General features: G+C 42.4%; 1 protein-coding gene across 2 annotated transcripts; it reads right to left on the reverse strand.

The window, feature by feature from the left end:
• Positions 1-2,437: 2,437 nt before the first annotated feature.
• Positions 2,438-17,429, reverse strand: serinc2 (serine incorporator 2). 2 transcript variants are annotated; one of them, XM_034160934.1, is made up of 10 exons: positions 17,276-17,429; positions 11,623-11,784; positions 11,053-11,240; positions 10,827-10,906; positions 8,374-8,506; positions 6,191-6,365; positions 5,688-5,778; positions 5,400-5,559; positions 4,162-4,377; positions 2,438-4,069 (listed from the first exon to the last, which is right to left on the reverse strand). In XM_034160934.1, the coding sequence occupies exons 1-10, from the start codon at positions 17,312-17,314 to the stop codon at positions 3,931-3,933; spliced, it is 1,383 nt and encodes a 460-aa protein (XP_034016825.1). In that variant the 5' UTR covers positions 17,315-17,429; the 3' UTR covers positions 2,438-3,930. The 2 variants fall into 2 exon arrangements, with proteins under 2 accessions (XP_034016825.1, XP_034016824.1); XM_034160933.1 differs by having other exon boundaries at positions 6,191-6,360; positions 8,369-8,506.
• Between the last annotated feature and the right edge of the window lie 1,322 nt (positions 17,430-18,751).

The raw sequence follows: 18,751 nt of genomic DNA on the forward strand, positions 1-18,751 counted from the left end.
TAGGGATGAATGACTGATGTGGTATCAGTACCGTCACGGACTTCAGGCTACAGTCTGACTATAAGCCTCACCTCCTGTTTGTCTTTTCAACCAGTCGTCATTTTTGAACCCTGGACTGTTTTTGGCTGTTCAATTGCAACATTTCAAAGCCTGCGTCTTCTGACAAGCCTGTGTTTGTGCTTTTTGTTTTAATTTGTCACCACAGCCAAAGAAGATGGTCGCCTCAGTGAATCTGGCCTGCTGGAGGTTTCTTCCTAAAAACAGAGATGGAGTTTCACCCTCACCTCTGCTGTGAATGTGTTTGCTCATGGGCTGGGTTAAAGTCCAGACCTCACTCATGTGTCACACTTTGAGATGAGTTCTGTTGTTATTTAAATGATGATTAGAAATAAACTGAGTGCTCTGGACTTCCTGATGGTGCACTAAAATACTCTGGATCAAAATGGGTAACCTGAGTTTGACGTTCTGGTACTTTGTCATCTTTTTAAAAAAATGAGCACAGAACAAAAGTCAACAGTTTATATATATATATATATATATATATATATATATATATATATATATATATATATATATATATTCACATTTAAAATAAATCCAGATTTTATTATTGATTTTTATAGTAAAACATATTTTAATTAATTTTATTTAAGACAGAAATGTATTATCGGGCTGCAACCATAATACCGCTAAACTCCATGAAGGTGTTGGGCGCCCGGGCATGAGTTTGTCCTCAAACTTGAGCAGTCTAATGAAGACTACTGGGGATTTCAGCTGCATCTCCATTTAGCTTGTTTTCCACCTGGGTTGCCAGATGCTTTAAACCTCCAAGGAGGCAGAGTGTGGGTTCCTGTGGTGGGCCTAGATGATGATGATGATGATGATGAAGATGATGAAGACAGGGCCTTTCTGACCAAACTGAAGCAGCAGTGATCCTCCAGTGAGAGTGTGATCCTTTAACTGGCTTATGCAACCAATCAGGTCCCAGAGCAGTGGCTCATTTTCTGTTATATAACAGCATTAGGTCGGCCTGCTGCTCACAGCCGAGCACGGAGAACCACACACTCACGTGCGTCCGCGCACACACACACAGTTTGAGGAAAGTGGAAAACTGGACCAAAGACATCAGTGTGTATATTTTCTGAAGTTGTCCCCTTTAAACTGCATACTGGAGGACGCACGACCCATGTTTGGACACATTGTTCTGAACACAGTAACTCAACAACTACATGACAGGCACTTGATACCAGTATCATAGATACCTTGGAGGAAGCACATCAGCTGAATACATTTTGGAGTCATTTGGTGCATTTATTTGAGTAGAAATGAAGAGAAACCAATTTTTGTCTTTTCTTGTCAACAGAAGAATGATCTAACAGCTATTACAGATACATGTGTTGTGGTAGAGTTTATATAGTTATTATGATGGCAAAAACATTATATATGTAAACATGCTAATTAAGGTGGAAATTGACATAACTGGTTCCAACAGTCTTTAGTCAGAAAATTCTGTTAGACTTCAAATTCAAAATGTACATCAGCAAGGAAGATATGATTGTGCATTTTATGACAAAAATCACCAAATTTTGCACAAAACATTGACACACATACACACACACACACACATATATATATATATTAATAGAAGAATTTCATGCATTTTTTAAATAAAGCTTTTGGTAAAAAAAAAAAAATCAGGGCTTTTTTTTTTGGGACAGAAAGCTTGGTTAAAAAAATATATACGTATATCATTTTCTGTTTTCTTACATGCAGAGTCCATTCCAATACAATTACACTGATTTTAAAGATAAAGAGCTTAGCATGATATTTAAACTTTTTAAAATACTGTATCTTCCTGACTTTTAAGCCTTTTTTTTTTTACTAGTTTGGGAGGTCCTGTGACTTATACTCTGGTGTGACTTATATACTGAACAATTACACATACATTATTAATCATAAACCCTAAAAATGTGAGCTGATTCCAGAACACGGACTCTAAGGTTTGTTAATCGAGAGTCGTAACTCCGGTCAAATGGGCCCAAATGGAACTATATGATAATGTGTATTACCAACTTATAAGAAGGATTTGTACTAAGTTACATGAAATTGTTCGTTAAAATGTCAGAAGAGTTGATTTCAGTATGTTTATAACCTTTTTTGGGACGGATAGACAGGCATGTGACCTAACCCCGCTTTGGGCCTTCAGTCAGCGGAGGATTAAAACTAAAAACGCTTCATGTTCTGCCTGATGAGCCTTCACCTTGTTTTCAGAACCTATCTACACTTTTGAACAAAGCATTTCGCAACATTCCTCAAAAACTTTTGTTAGAAGCTCCTGAATTTGTCTCAACATTAAAAGTGCCTGTTAGTTTTGATAAACAAGCTCTTTGTCAAAGTTGGACTTCTGTGACACAAAACGGAAAGAAAAACATTTGTGGATGACATTTTTATTTATTTTGTACAATATACATAAAATAACTGCAGAAATAAACTGTGTCCCATAATACACTGTGTGTGTGTGTGTGTGTGTAAACCCAAGCTGAAACCCAACAGTGCCACCTACAGGCAGAGCTCTTCTCTGCACTGCCAGTTTTACTGGCTGCACTCAAGTCAGAACTGCAAGTATTTACTTTCATAAATGATCGATTAGATTGTCAACTAAATGATGAGCTGTTAAGTCCATAAAACATTAAAAGACGTTATCAAGAACTGCAGATAAGGTCTTCAAATGTTTGGTGTGTGTAGTTTTTTTTTGTCTGCAGCCCAAATATATTCAATTTACTGTCAGACAGATTAAAAAACAAAACAAAACTGAAACCTGAAAATATTCACATTGAAAAAGCTAAAATCAGAGCAGTTGCATATTTTTTAATAACGCAAAACAATTCACTGATTATCAAAATGTCATTGCAGCTCTAAAAATCAGTAAGATATTAATGAAATCAAAAATACAAACTGTCCTCAGCAATAACTCAGGCAGACTATAATAAGGCACTTTGACTACAAACACGCACAATTTAAAAAAAAGGAATGTATGTCATCTGAGATACAGAAAACATTTTACTGATTCTCCACACAGAATGTGAACGTAGTGACAGAAAAGCAAACATCAATTTCACCAAAGTGTCTTTTCCTGTTCTAGTGTAAGTCCTCAAATTAAACAGAAGACATCAGTTAAAGTTACAGGCTGGAGGATTTACAGGCCTTTATTATCACAGTGGCGCTCAACCTGGTCCTCGAGAACCATCAGAGTACCACATTCATAACCATCTGCTCATTAGTGGATAACTACCTACAACAACGCACCCCTGCATTTTCATGAGTTCAGCTTGAGCCCCGATGTATCTGCATGGCAGTGCGCCCCCTCCTGGAGACTGGTGTACTGCAGACCTATAATGCTACAGCAGCCCAAAACAGACAAACTTACTCCATCATTTGCATTTGAAACTGCAGCTGGAAGAGTGAAGAACAAAGGAGAAACCAGTGATTGTTCCCCTGCACACAGTCGACTGGCTGTTAGCTAACGAGTCCGAGAACCCTCACCTTTGTGAAACGGAGGATCTCACATCCTGTTTATCACAAGAGCTCGAATCACAATCGGCAAAGGAGTGAAAACGTGAGGAGGAACAATATAAGTAATGGCATAATGCATTCTGCAAACTCAATTCTAGATGACACTAAATCTTACATACGGTAGCTTTAAACCGGGAACACAGGATTAAAGTACATTCCAACCACAATCCCCCACTACTGCAAAATCCAAACCAGGCAAACATATAAATACATTATAAAGTCAGTAACACCAGGCGATACTAAATGAAGCATTTGAACTCTCTCAATATCTGATTTTAAATCTGAATCAAATGTTGCGATCTTGTTGAAGCGATGCAGAAACAGGAAAAGGTGAGCGGTCACCGACAGAGACACTGCTCAGCTGAAGTCTCTGTCGGGGAAGATCAGCGGGGCGACCAGGGTCCAAAGGTAGATGAGCAAGCCGAGCCAGCTGGAGCAGATCTTCACCCAGACGGCCGGCATGGAGGTCTGCATGGCCTCATAGTTGCTGTCAGGTCTGTGAGGAGAAGGAAGTTCAAGTGTTGGAACAGCAAGTAAAGCAGGGCAGCTTGCAGAGGGCGGGCACTGCCAGGGAGCACAGGCACTTACTGGTACCAGTTGGTGAGAGTCATCATGATGTAGACGGAGGCCAGGCAGAGGCAGAGGTGGAAGAAGCAGTAGCTGTAAGTCACTCCGTCCTCCTCGTTGTCCACAGCACGTCGGACACCATCCTCTCCGGGTTCAGCCTCCTCTGCGATGGTCAGACCCCGCCCCTCCTCCGTCTGCATCAGCCTGTTGACCTGCGTGTTGTTGGAGGAGCGGATGCTGCGGTGTGTCAGAAACCAGACAACTCAGTCACCACTTTTCAAAATGAAGGATTCAAACTGCACGTATACGCGTTTGTTGGCCACATCTGGAGACCTGCGAATGTTTACGAGTCACATATGCTCAGTCCAGAAATATCTGGACACTAACTGTTTTGGGCTCCAGGAGCAGCTGAAGCCACACCGACTACCAAGCAGAAGGTGCAGACGGTCTTCTCTAACACACAAATCATGAATCTGCCCCCAGCAGTAAAAATATCTGAGCTGTACTTAAGCTTCTTCAATATTCAGTCCAACAATGACCATCTTACCATCTGGAATGGAGCATTTGGGCTTCAGAAGTAGTCACATATCAGCAGAGTTTGGTGACTAAACCCCCTGATATTTGTGAATTTCTGATCTCAACGGATCTGATGGATCTCAGAGACCACAGTTCAGATAAGATATAATTTTTATAAAGATGTGGCTTACAGACACGGTGGATTAGTTAGCACTGATGCCTCACAGCAAGAAGGTTGTGGGATCACTTCCCGCCCTTTCTGTGTGGAGTTTGCATGTTGTCCCCATGTCTGCAGGTTTCCTCCCACAATCAAAAACATGCTTATTTAGGGTCTGTTCTATTCTCTGTCTCTGAGCAAGGCAGCGTGGATCAACTAATCCATAACATGACGATTCTATGGATATTTCACAACTCTGAAAGTTAAGTTTCCACTTTCAGGAATTGTCATGAACTATAAGCCAAACTGACACAAACTGGAGCTCACGATGCACCAACACCACCATGACCTCAACCAGACCTGAGAAAACACACTGAAGGCAACAGTCTCACTATCCGCTTAAAAACTGATATAAATGTGTGAAGCTTCAAACTGGCTGAGATTAAAAATGAATTATGATGCGCTCTCACAAACACAGAGTTTGAAATTAGAGCTGCCTTGGAATCAGGAAACCAAGAACAGAAATGTAAACAAATAAGTTTCCTGCATAATGGAAAAACAAACCAACCAGGATTTCCAGACGTACCTGGCATAAAGAGTGCAGAAGAGGAATATGAGCAGTCCCACGATGCCCTGTGCATCCCACCATTGGGTGGTTGTTGTAGGTTGACTGGGAACTGGTCCTAAAGGTGGAACTGGAGTGGTACCACTCACCAGACTCAACAGGCTGGGGTTACACTTACGATCTGAAATATCACAGAACAAAAAAATACACATGTATCGCAGTCAGGTCCACAAAAACGTCCCTACGTCTCCTAGAAAAGCACTGGAATTAAACAGACTTCTGCTGCGACTCCAGGGTCATGTGACTTACTGGCGTTGTTGGTTATGGCTGACCAGGTGACGTACATAGTGTAGAGGGAGATGAGGGAAGCTTGGAGCAGACCTGAGGTTGGCTGAGCCTCCTGTGGACAAATGAAATGGATATTGATTAAAAAAAAATGTCATCTGCTGGACCAGAACTACTGCATCTGCAGAGCATTATGGGATGTTGCAGGGCATTATGGGATAGACAGTTTCTCTAAACACAGTCACAGAAGCCCATATGTTTTTCAGCATTGTCTGAGTGTCTTGGTGGCTTCCCTCACAAGTCTCTTTCTTGCAGCATCACTCAGTTATTTAAGCTCTGCCGACTCCAGAAAACTTAGCATAGTGTTTGTATTTCTTTATGATGTAAATAAAGTTCAGGACATATTCAATGACATTCAATGGCAGTTTTGAAGGCAAAAGGGGTGCAACCTGGTAGTAGCAAGATGTACCCAATAAAGTGGCCAGTGAGTGTATTATAACAGTGAGAAAAGCCAAGATCTGTATTACCTGGACTTTAGGCAGGATGGACACAATGGACACAATGATACAGAATATGAGGTTGAGGCTGATGAAGACCTTGTGCTCTGTGCAGTCATCAGGCAGAGTGTAAAATACATACAAAAGCACGACACCGGCAATGGCCAAAGCGTAGTGGATAATGGTGAAGAAGAGTAGAGCTGTGAGATAAAGAAGAGCAACTGATTACAACGACTCAGGTCAGGAAACGGTTGTAACAGGACCACACTGGAACAAGAACCGAGGTCTCATATAAAAAGAATTTCAAATGGAATTGAGGCAAAAGTTACACAATTGTTACTGCAGCTGAAACTTAAATAATAATAGTAATAAAACTTGATGGAATTTATAATTTTCATCTCATCTCATCTTCAACTACTTATCCAGGATTGGGTCCCAAGGGAAACAGCTCTAGCAGGGGACCCCAGACTTCCCTTTCCCGGGCCACATTGACCACCTCTGACTGGGGGATCCCGAGGCCAGTGTAGAGATATAATCTCTCCAACTAGTCCTGGGTCTTCCCCGGGGTCTCCTCCCAGATGGACGTGCCTGGAACACCTCCCTAGGGAGGCGCCCAGGGGGCATCCTTACCAGATGCCCGAACCACCTCAGCTGGCTCGTTTCAACGCGAAAGATCAGCAGCTCTACTCCGAGCTCCCCACAGATGACTGAACTTCTCACCCCGTCTCTAAGGGAAACATCAGCCACCCTCCTAAGGAAGCTCATTTCAGCCGGTTGTACAAGCGATCTAGTTCTTTCGGTCATGACCCAACACTGATGACCGTAGGTGAGAGTATTAATGAAGACTGACCAGTAGATGGAGAGCTTCGCCTTTTGGGTCAGCTCCCTTTTCGCCACAACAGTACGGTAGAGCGAATGTAACACCGCCTCTGCTGCACTGATTCTCCGGCCAATCTCACCCGGAGGAGGCAATCCATCAGTTTCCTGCTGAGAACCATGGCCTCAGATTTAGAGGCGCTGATCCTCATCCCAACCGCTTCATACTTGTCTGTGAACTGATCCAGTGAGTGTTGGAGGCCACAGGCCAATGAAACCAACAGGACCACATAATCTGCAGAAAGCAGTGATGAGACCCTGAGCCCACCAAACTGGAAACCCTCCTCCCCCTGACTACGCCTCAATATCCTGTCCATGAATATCACAAACAGGATTGGTGACAAGGCACAGCCCTGGCGGAGGCCAACCTCCACCGGAAATGAGTCTGACATACTGCTGAGCACCCGAACACAGCTCTCGCTTTGTGAGTACAGAGATTGGACGGTCCTAAGAAGGGACCCCCTCACTCCATACTCCCACAGCACCTCCCACAGTATCTCCCGGGGTACCCGATCATATGTCTTCTCCAAGACCACAAAACACATGTAGACTGGATGGGTATACTCCCAGGCCCCCTCCAGGATCCTTGTGAGAGTGAAGAGCTGGTCGGTTGTTCCATGACCAGGATGAAACCCACATTGTTCCTCTTCAATCAGAGGTTGGACTATCAGCGGGGAGGCTGAGTAGTGTGATGCCCCTGTAGTTGGCACACACTCTCTGGTTCCCCTTTTTAAATATGGGGACCACCACCCCAGTTTGCCACTCCTTAGGTATTGTCCCAGACCTTGTTGAAGACACATCTCATCCAAGACGGTTCCTCCACCCTCGGAGCCTTCAGCATTTCTGGACGGCTCTCATCAACCCCCGGGGCCTTGCCACTGTGCAGTTGTTTGACTACATCAGTGATTTCCACCAGGGAAACTGAGGATAATCCTCCATCAGCATTCATCATTTTGTCTTGGTTTTGTTCTAAATGACTTAAAAGTGACCAAAGTCATCACCTTATTTGTGTTTGAAGACCTGGCAGAACTGATGAACTATACATGTGACTTACATATTATGTTATTTTTCTTATGCACCTTTTAATAGTTTCTTCTGTTCCTTAGTCTTTTAACAGTGTGTTTGTCATTACATCACAAATAAAAATTATGTAATAAAATGAAAATACAAGTAAATATTTATAAGCATTTTTATGAAAACAAAACCAGTTTTGCTGAACTCACAACAATTATAGCTGCTGAATGCAGGTATGCTGATAACTTCACATCAGGACGGAGATGAGTGAGCTGTTATTGTCATCTCCAAACGACTGTTAGTTCACAGCCCACTTACCTGCATACCAGCACTTTGGGTTTCCATCCTCTGCCTTCTCCAGCCAGGACTGGTTCCAGGAATGGGCAAAGTCCACCAGCAGGATGAGCTGGATGACAATGAAGATGAAAGAACCCACCATACCAAAGTAATACCACACTGGGACAAGACAGGAAAAGGGGTCAGAAGGTTACACGGGTTTGACATGAACCTTAACGCAGTGAAGTCTTAGTATAGTGTGCCTTTATGGACAGGAACCACAGTCTCTCAGTTCTGGATGTTAGATGTGAGGAACTTGTACGAACACAACAACCACCAGCACAGACAGAAAGAAGGTTCAACAGCACCTGCAGTAATCACAGCAAAAACTGGTACGAACTATGGGAATGGAATGACACGTTATGGACTGTGAAAACCGAACAGTGGGGCCAGTATCCAATCACAAATTTTCCTTCTTCTGTTACCAGGCTCCAGCTGCAACATGGGATAGCACAGTCTGTTCACTATGAAGGTAGTAGCAAAGTTTGACATCTACTAAATGCCTACAGAGTGTTCAGATACCCGACCAATTATGACATAGAGAGCATCCAGAAAGTATTCACAGCACTACACATTTTCCACGTTTTATGTTACAACCTTATTCCAAAACGGAGGAAATAATTTTTCACCTCAAAATTCTATACACCACACCATGACAACATGAACAAAGTGTTTTTAAATTTTTTGCAAATTTATTTAAAAAAAAAAAAACAACTCATGTACACGTAAGTATTCACACCCATCACTCAATACGTTGTTAATGCACCTTTTGGCAGCAATTGCAGCCTCAAGTCTTCTTGAATATGATGCCACAAGGTTGGTGCAGTTATCTTTGGGCAGTATGGTCCATTCCTCTTTGCAGCACCTCTCAAGCTCCATCAGGTTGGATAGGGAGCATTAGTGCACAGCCATTTTAGATCACTCCAGAGATGTTCAGTTGGATTCAGATCTGGGCCACTCAAGGACATTCACAGAGTTGTCCTGAAGTCACTGCTATGATATTTTGGCTGTGTGCTGCTGAAATATGAACCATCGCCTCAGTCAGAGAATTTTGTTTCTCCTGGTCTGAGAGTCCTTCAGGTGCCTTTTGTCAAACTCCAGGTGGGCTGCCATGTGCCTTTTACTAAGGAGTGGCTTCTGTCTGGCCACTCTACCATACAGGCCTGATTGGTGGTTTGCTGCAGAGATGGTTGTCCTTCTGGAAGGTTCTCCTCTCTCCACAGAGGAATGCTGGAGCTCTGACAAAGTGACCATCGGGTTCTTGGTCAGCTTCCTGACTAAGGTCCTTCTCCCCCGATCGCTCAGTTTAGACAGGTGTCCAGCTCTAGGAAGAGTCCTGGTGGATCTGAACTTCTTCCATTTACAGATGATGGAGGTCACTGTGCTCATTGGGACCTTCAAAGCAGCAGAAATGTTTCTGTTCCCTTCCCCAAATTTGTGTCTCGGACACAAATTTGAAATGACAATCCTGTCTCGGAGGTCTACAGACAATTCCTTTGACTTCATGCTTGGTTTGTGCTCTGACTGTCAACTGTGGGACCTTATATGTAGACAGGTGTGTGTCTTTCCAAATCATGTCCAATCAACTGAATTTACCCCAGGTTGGCTCCAATTAAGCTGTAGAAACATCTCAAGGATGATCAGTGGAAACAGGAGGCACCTGAGCTCAATTTTGAGCTTCATGGCAAAGACTGTAAATACTTATGTACATGTGATTTCATAGTTGGTTTTATATATATATAAAATTGCAAAAATCTCAAACTTGTGTTAAGAATTTTGAGGAGAAAAAAAAAATGAATTAATCCATTTTGGAATAAGACTAACATAACAAAATGTGGACGAAGGGAAGCGCTGTGAATACTTTCTGGATGTACTATATACTAGTATGAGTACACAGATGTAACCTTAGACACCTCACAGTGGGATAAGTTTGGAGGTGCATCACATCTGTGTCTATGGGTCATTTTTGGCTACATATGTTGAGATCTCTGTTTGAACACCTGATGATGTATATTAGCTTACAAAAAAAAGATAATGTGTCCCCTTTAATCCTCCCTTCATACAGCTTGAATATATGAACTTCATCTAAAATAATTTTCTATCGGTCAAGCTGCAACCCTACGAGTGTGTGCAAGTGCACATAAACTGTAGCTGTTACAAGCTGTTACAAAAAAAAAAAAAAAAAAAAGATGGTGCACACCTGAAAATTTCTAGTACAACATTTACACATGTATCTGACAGAACCACACGACTCAGAGTGGTCACAGTAATCGATCCATAATAATAGCCCAACCAAGACAAGAAAGTCAGTTTTATGTAAACCTGCTTTCACAAACAGGCCCTTCATGCACCTCGTGTGCATTTCTTCACAAATGCAGATTTGAACAGAACTAAACATCATAAAACTGAGTCTGACCTCATTTTCCTCTTTAATTCATACCTGAATTAAAGGTCCCATCTGGAATGAAGAACGCACCGACAGTGATGCCAACCAGCACCAGGAACTTGAAAAACCAGAAACTGAAAACACAAAAGGCGAAAACATTCAAATTATGTACAGAACAAACACACCCTGACTTAAGGGTGTAGTTCCAATAACGCCCACCAGAGTGCGACATTGACTCATCACACACCGGTGGCGCTGGAAGCTGCAGTACAGTACCGACCCGTTTTGGATGGCGGCTCGAGGGTCCTTGCTGCTGCGCACTCGGATCATGATGACGGCGAAGAGGAAGAAGAAGCAGGCCATGGCGAAGCACATACGGTACACCGACTTGTAGCCAACAATGATGTCACAGTTCACTTTGTTCTCTGAGAAGGGAATGGTGGTCCCGCCCACACAAAAACCTGGAATCTGGTGTAAAAAGCACAGACTTGGTGGGAAACATGGGGGCATTAAACTGGGTCAACTCTAAAGCCTTTCATTATTTTTTTTTTTTGGAGGGGGGGGGGGGGTGTATTTTTTTAAAAGGAAAAGGTTAAAGAACAATGAAACACCAAGTGTCTCCTCTAGTGGGCCGAAAAAACCTCAGTTGCTGGGTTACAGCTTTGTGAACAAATTTTAATTATTCCAAGCTTTTATTTTTTCTTCCATCCAGCTGTAAAGGACGTGTAGGCCGGAAAAATTTAACCACATGTGAACCACAGAAACACCACTGCATGATCTCACAGAGTAACGCCGGCTGACGTGGCACACCATCGTCCTCGAGTAGACGATTAACTCGCATCTAACTCACCTTTTTAAGGTGTTCCTCCATGCCTGGAAGAATCATGATGACAGACACCATGGTTCCGAGCAGCAGGAGGAAGGAGAAGGCCAGGCGGGTCATGGTGGAGTTGTACGTCGACGGGCAGCATGATGACAGGAGACAAGGGGCCGAGCCACACAAACACGATGCCTGAAGAGGACACGAGGGGAAAATTAGCAAGGAAATAACAGGGAGCGACATTTCTGGGCTCTGGGGTGTGGAATGATCACGGTTGCTGCACACATCTGGCAACAAGTGAAATTAACACGATGCCTGCTGTCAGGAGGACGGCTGTCATAATCCTTCAGCAGAGACAAATGATCATTTCGAAAAAGCAGCAATCAGACTCGCCATCGTGACAAATCTGCTGTGAACAGGATCATAAAGGATTCCACAGAGAGGTGAGCAAACCGCTGCTGCACTGAGCCAGATCAGACAACCTTCACAGCGCACGCCACTCGGATTTAAAAGACTGCGTTAGTGATGAGAGGATCACCGTTTCCATGGTTAGGAGGATCGTTGGGCCATATTTATCCCCTGAAAAACCTTATGCCATCTGCCTTGGCAACAAGAAAAGAGTAATAAATAACTAATCCACTGGACTGTGGAGGAAAAGTGAACACACAAATCTCAGTGCTAAAAAACTGCAGCCAGTGATAGTAGCTGCGAAACGTGATGAAGTACACAAACAGTGAGGACCACATATCACAGCACAGACAGTTTTCTTATTATAGCTATCAGAGGTGAAAGGACTGAAGGTGAGCTTCTCCTGCAGACCACGTCACAACTAAAGCCGCTGAATAGACCAGGAAGCACATTTTGTGTGTCGTCACCCACTTTTAACAGGGAATAAGTATTGTGACAATTAGCGGCTGCTGCACTCGCCTGCCAGGCATAAACCACACTCGCATCCATCAACACAAATCCCAGGAGGAAACACTCTAGAGTTGATGACACAACAGGCGAGACTTGTACAATGTGATGCATAAACACACCTAAAGCCTAACTGTAGTCTAACTGTGCCTCCACCTTGATACTTCCAGAAAAAACTACCTGTGATGTCATGACATGTACAGACAGGAAAAAATTAAAGGATTACTGTCATTGCTCCATAGTTTGCGTCTGCCTATCCAGGTGCTGCCAGGAGAGATCTGCTGATTGGCTGAGTGGAGGCACCTGGGCCCATTGCTTCTGCATAAAAGGAAGTCCTGGGTCTGATTCAAGCTGGGACGCTCCATCATTCACATCTGGTTTCATTCCATATTGTAGTTCCTAAGAAATGTTTTGAAACGCTTAATCATATATCCCCCATGTCCCCCATTCATGTGTTACATGTTAATCTAGACGTAAACAAATATGGGGCTTGTCCGGGAGCCGTACCCAGTATCCCCCACACCCCAAGTGGGAATCATACTAACAGACCATTTGTTCTTTGTTTAGTCTGGCTTGACAGCAAATGAGAAAATAAAAAAACATGATGGAGCATTTAAAAATATTCATAAGTAACTAAAATATAAAGTCAAACCAACTACAGCACTGTAGTTTGTAGTCCAGCTTGATTCAGGCATAACTGATCCTTTTCTGCAGAAGCAACAGGATCAGGCACCTCCACTCAGATCTGTCCTCGCGGTGCATGGACACAAATAATCAAAGGCAGAAGCAAACCACAAGGCCATGACCTTAAAACAATATGTCAAGAAGTCACACCGGAAAAAGAACACTTTCCAACATCTTGAAAAATCCAGCCATGGCGCAGTAACAGAATAACCAGGTTCATCACAAATACCCTCTAAATTAGTCCAAGGTACTGATAAGGTTGTAAACAGTGACCATAACAGTGAGAACAGGAGTTTACTGTGTGCTGTGTGAAAACCCAAGGCATGAAATTAACAAATTGCTATCTGGAGGTGGGCGATACACTGGAATCATCATCATCATCACTGCTCTCATAGTGTTTCATGGTATTGATGACACAACACTGTCAACACAGTGAGAAATCGATTTTTCCTCTATAGTGGTACAGAGAACTCCCAGCAGGGAGTGATTCATGTGCAATGAGACAAACTCACTACCACTGAGCTATCAATTCACACTGCACAGTAAAAGACAGAAGAGCTCACAATGTACAGTATGAAGGACTTACAGGAAAATACCATGAACATTCAAAGGATATTTCAGATAATTAACGTGAGTACACTTATGGCAAGTGGATCACTCAACAACAAATGTTCAGGTATCACAAAAACGACAATATGTTTAATGTAAAGTCACTCAAAATTGGGCAAATTTGTGAAATTTTAGTTGATGATAGACGAGTAGTGTATATACTATTCAATTCATTTATACAGCCCCAAATCACAACGCAAGTCATCCAAAAAGATGATAAACACGAGTGAGGTCTAACCTTACCCACTCCACCCTATGGTCTACACTCACTGGCCACTTTATTAAGTACGAGGTCTGTCCAAAAAGTATCAGACCTTTTTATTTTTTTGCAAAAACCATATGGATTTGAATCATGTGTGATTGCATCAGCCAAGCTTGAACCTTCGTGCACATGCGTGAGTTTTTTCACGCCTGTCGGTTGCGTCATTCGCCTGTGAGCAGACTTTGTGTGAGCAGTGGTCCACCCCTCTCGTTGGAGTTTTATTGCGAATAAATGTCTGAACGATTTGGAGCTTTGCTGCATCAATTTTTCCAGAAACTGTGAGATACCTCCAGCTGGACACCATTCAGAAAATTTAGATGGCTTTCAGGGACGATTTTATGGGGATTACACAGATTAAGGAGTGCTCCAGCCGGTTTAAAGACCGCCCACAGCGTCTGAGAGCGCACCGCGCTCCAAGCGCCGATCGACAGGCTCAAACCCCTCTGAAACAACCAGATCATTTCCAACGTAAAGGCTTTGTTGATCCGGGACGTCTGACTTTCACAAAACAGGCAGAAGGCATGGACATCAGCACTTTTTTGGCACATTCTACTGTTACAGGAGTTTTTTTTCATGGAGGGATGTGCCACCGTGCCGCTCATGGCGCGGGACAAAACCACCTCCATGTTGGTCTCTCAGGACGGCTTTCAGGTGGATTTCAGACAGCTTCCGGTTGCTTTTCAGTCGTGTGCGTATCCGATAAATTGTGCATGAGCTGGACATGCCCCAACACGTCCTGTGAGGCTTCATCACGGTGTTGCTTTGCACCATGCGGCTCTGCCGCAACGCGCGGAATTCCTCTGCTCCTCTTTCCATGACAAAAACTCCTCTAACAGTGGAATGTGCCGTTCATTTCTAAACTGGACGCTGTCTTGATCCGGTATGTCGTCTGACTAGCACAGGAATTGCGGAAGACGTGGACATCAGCACTTTTTCGGGACATTGAGACAGACGTGCGGAGGAATTCCGCGCATCGCGGCGGAGCCACATGGCACAAAGCAACGCCGTGATGAAGCCTCACAAGACATGTTGGGGCATGTCCAGCTCATGCACAATTTCTCGGATACTCACACGACTGAAAAGCAACCGACAGCCGTCTGAAAGCCACCTGAAAGCCGTCCTGTGAGACCAACACAGAGGTGGTTTTGTCCCGCGCCATGAGCGGCACGGTGGCGCAATCCTCCGCTTCTCTTTCCATGAAAAAAACTCCTGTAACAGTAGAATGTGCAGAAAAAGTGCTGATGTCCATGCCTTCTGCCTTTTTTGTGAAAGTCAGACGACGTCCCGGATCAACAAAGCCTTCACGTTAGAAATGATCTGGTAGTTTCAGCGGGGTTTGAGCCTGTCGATCGGCGCTCTGAGCGCGTTGTGGGCGGTCTTTAAACCGGCTGGAACACTCCTTAATCTGTGTAATCCCCATAAAATTGTTGCTGAAAGCCATCTAAATTTTCCGAATGGTGTCCAGCTGGAGGTCTCACAATTTCTGGAAAAATTTGATGCAGCAAAGCTCCAAATCATTCAGACATTTATTCGCAATAAAAATCCGACGAGAGGGGTGGACCACTGCTCACACAAAGCCTGCTCACAGGCGAATGATGCAACCGACAGGCGTGAAAAAACTCATGCATGCGCATGAAGGTTCAAGCTTGGCTGATGCAATCACACGTGATTCAAATCCATATGGTTTTTGCAAAAAATAAAAAGGTCCGATACTTTTTGGACAGACCTCGTACGCCTGTCCAATTGCTTATTAAAACATATAGCTAATCAGCCAATCACAAGGCAGCAATTCAATGCATTTAAACATCTAGATGTAGTGAAGACCACTTGCTAAATTTCAAACAGAGCATCAGAATGGTGATTTAAGTGACTTTGAACATGGCATGGTTGTTGGTGCCAGGCGGGCTGGTCTGAGTACTTCAGAAACTGCTGATCTACTGGGATTTTCATCCACAACCATCTCTAGGGTTTACAGAGAATGGTCCAAAACAGAGAAGATATCCAGTGAGCAGCAGTTGTGTGGGTGAAAATGCCTTGTTGATGTCAGAGGAGGATGGACAGACTGATTGAATGGACAGATTGTGTCATATCATCATGTCATTGTGGACCAACATCTCAGAGGAATGTTTCCAACACCTTGTTCAATGAAGAATTAAGGCGGTTCTGAAGGCAAGAGTGGGTCCAACCTGGTACCAACAAGGTGTACCTAATAAAGTGGCCAGTGAGTGTATATTATACATTCTAAAAAACATTACAGTAATAACACCTCCCAAACAATCAGTGCCTTACCCAGTTAATAATACGATGCAGTTTTATACTGTATATTGGAGGCGAAGCAGCAGTTTAATGTTGGTGTTTATCAGACTATATCATATGTGTGTGGAGTGTTGGGGGTCGAGATCCTTGCAGGTGCTTTTCAAAGTCTGTGGAGGATGTTTGACCACAAATGAACTTAATTCTACTTTGTAAGTGTGAAAAAACACAAAATACCTTCATATTTACTGAAGAATGCTACAAAACATGAATAAGAGGCGCTATGAGTTGTGTAATTTTGGTATTTCCTGGTTGGAAAGCAGAACACAGCCAGGAGCTTCTTTGTGTCAATAAATGTGTAAAAGCCGTCGAAACGTTAAAAAGGGGTCACGTGAGAACAAAGTAATGAACTTGAACACGTAAAAACACCTTCACGGACAAAACCAGGAAGCCACACCTTTCCCCAAACAGTTTACAAATACCCTGATTTATATGTGATACAAAGCTAAAAGAGGCTAACAGACAAGACTTTTGATGAAATTATAAGATGATTTTATCCGCCCCGATTATCGCTAAACCGAATTTAAAAGGTCAAAACGTCACGCCAAAACGAACTCAGAAATCTAACAATTCAGTGTCTGTGGATCAGACAGAAAGCTTCTGCTAACACTCTAAAGAGCGGCGGACAAAGTTCACATTTAACAAAATTACTGAAATAATTACGTGACAGAGTGGGCGCCGAATTAAGTGTTAGTGTTCAATAATGCTGAGGAAAACAAATTTCACAACCTGTCAAAGTTCTACCTACTTTTATCAACGGATGTTAAAAAAGTTTAGCATTTTACAGATATGATCATGTGACGGGCTGAAAACACAAAAACAGCGACACTAAAGCCGAAATAAAAAGGCTCTAAAGTCACAAATGTGAGCGTTGAACATTACTGGTAAACATTTACTCACACAGCTGGCAAGAGAACTTATAGCCAAACAAGCTCCCATGTCGGTTCAATTCCCGACAGCAAGAAACGGTGAAAAACCAAACACACACACACACACACACAAAAAAAAACGCCTCAAAACTTCGGGAAGAAACACACCACCATCAATTAGACGAAAAAAAGCACAGACAAGATATTCGCGCTTGCTCCTTCAAAATGAAATACCGGAAACGCAGCACTGCGCGCATTTACACCCATTCTGCGGCTTTATTATGTCAAGTTGTAAAAACACACAAAACACAAATTAAACTAAGCTATGAAAGAGAAAAATAGAAAAAAAGATATTGAAGCCTATGTGTGTGCGTGCGTGCGTGTGTGTGTGTGTGTGTGTGGGGGGGGGGACTTTTATTCAATCCGATTTTTGCAAAAATAATTCTGCTAAAAGTGTTCATAAGTTACGACCGAATTTGGTACACATTAAATTTCTTTCTTTTTCTTTTTTTTGGACTTCGAGAATAAAGTAATATTACGAGGAAAAAAGTAATAATATTACGAGAATAAAGTCGTAATTTTACGAGAAAAAAGTAATCATATTACAAGAAAAAAAGTCGAAATATTATATTATGACTTTATTCTCGTAAAATTACGAATTTATTCTCGTAATATTACGACTTTATTCTCGTAAAATTACAACTTTATTCTCATAATATTACGACATTATTCTCGTAATATTACAATTACGACTTTATTTTCATAATATCACGACTTTATTCTCTAAGTCTAAAAAAAACAAAAAAACTATGTGGCCCTAAAACGCTGTCGTAAGTTGGGATTGTATGTTACTTTTTAAAAACTATAAAATATGAATAAAATGTGCACAGTGCAGCAGTGCTGCCACAGTAACTTTGAAAAGTTACTTTATTAGTTACTTTATACCGTTACATTTTACAGTTAATTTATAGCAGCATTATCAGCTGCAGACAACTTGTTAGCAGCTGCTGAATGTAACTAATAACTAGTAATCTAACTACGTTATTTTTTAAACAATGAGTACTCGGAAAAGTAAATATTAGTTACTTTGCTGATTAGTTACTATTACTCAATCTTAAGAGTAACCAAGTTAGATTATTAGTTACCTTATTATTTATTAGTTACACGTTACCTCCAGCTCCTAATAAAGTAACTGCATAAAGCTGCTAATGAAGTAACTGTATAAAGGAAAGAAAAAAGTAAGTAGAAAAGTAACTTCAAAGTAACTGTGGCAACACTGCAGTGCAGACCTTAATATAGCTGCACATTCATGAACTGCCCAGTAGGTGGCAGTGTTCAGCATGTCTTCCCTTTACTGTGGACTTCAAAGCAATGTTCCATAACTGGTTTCCACACATCCCTTAATGGTGTTCCGGGTTTGCCATCACAAATTTGCAGTGCAGAAACAAAGCTTGACACCTTCTCCAGCCACACACCGATTCATTTTGCTTTCTGTTGTACGACATGT

This window comes from Thalassophryne amazonica, chromosome 20 (genome assembly GCF_902500255.1).
Source record: "Thalassophryne amazonica chromosome 20, fThaAma1.1, whole genome shotgun sequence".
In the NCBI taxonomy this organism is placed as follows: domain Eukaryota; kingdom Metazoa; phylum Chordata; class Actinopteri; order Batrachoidiformes; family Batrachoididae; genus Thalassophryne; species Thalassophryne amazonica.

Excerpts from the sequence above, each read along its gene's own strand:
- serinc2 (XM_034160934.1), bottom strand. The coding sequence starts at position 17,314 with ATGGGAGCTTGTTTGGCTATAAGTTCTCTTGCCAGCTGT. Across the intron at positions 5,560-5,687 it reads AGCCATAACCAACAACGCCA|ATCGTAAGTGTAACCCCAGC; the intron begins GTAAGTCACATG and ends GTGATATTTCAG. Across the intron at positions 4,378-5,399 it reads TTCTGCACTCTTTATGCCAG|CATCCGCTCCTCCAACAACA; the intron begins GTACGTCTGGAA and ends GACACACCGCAG.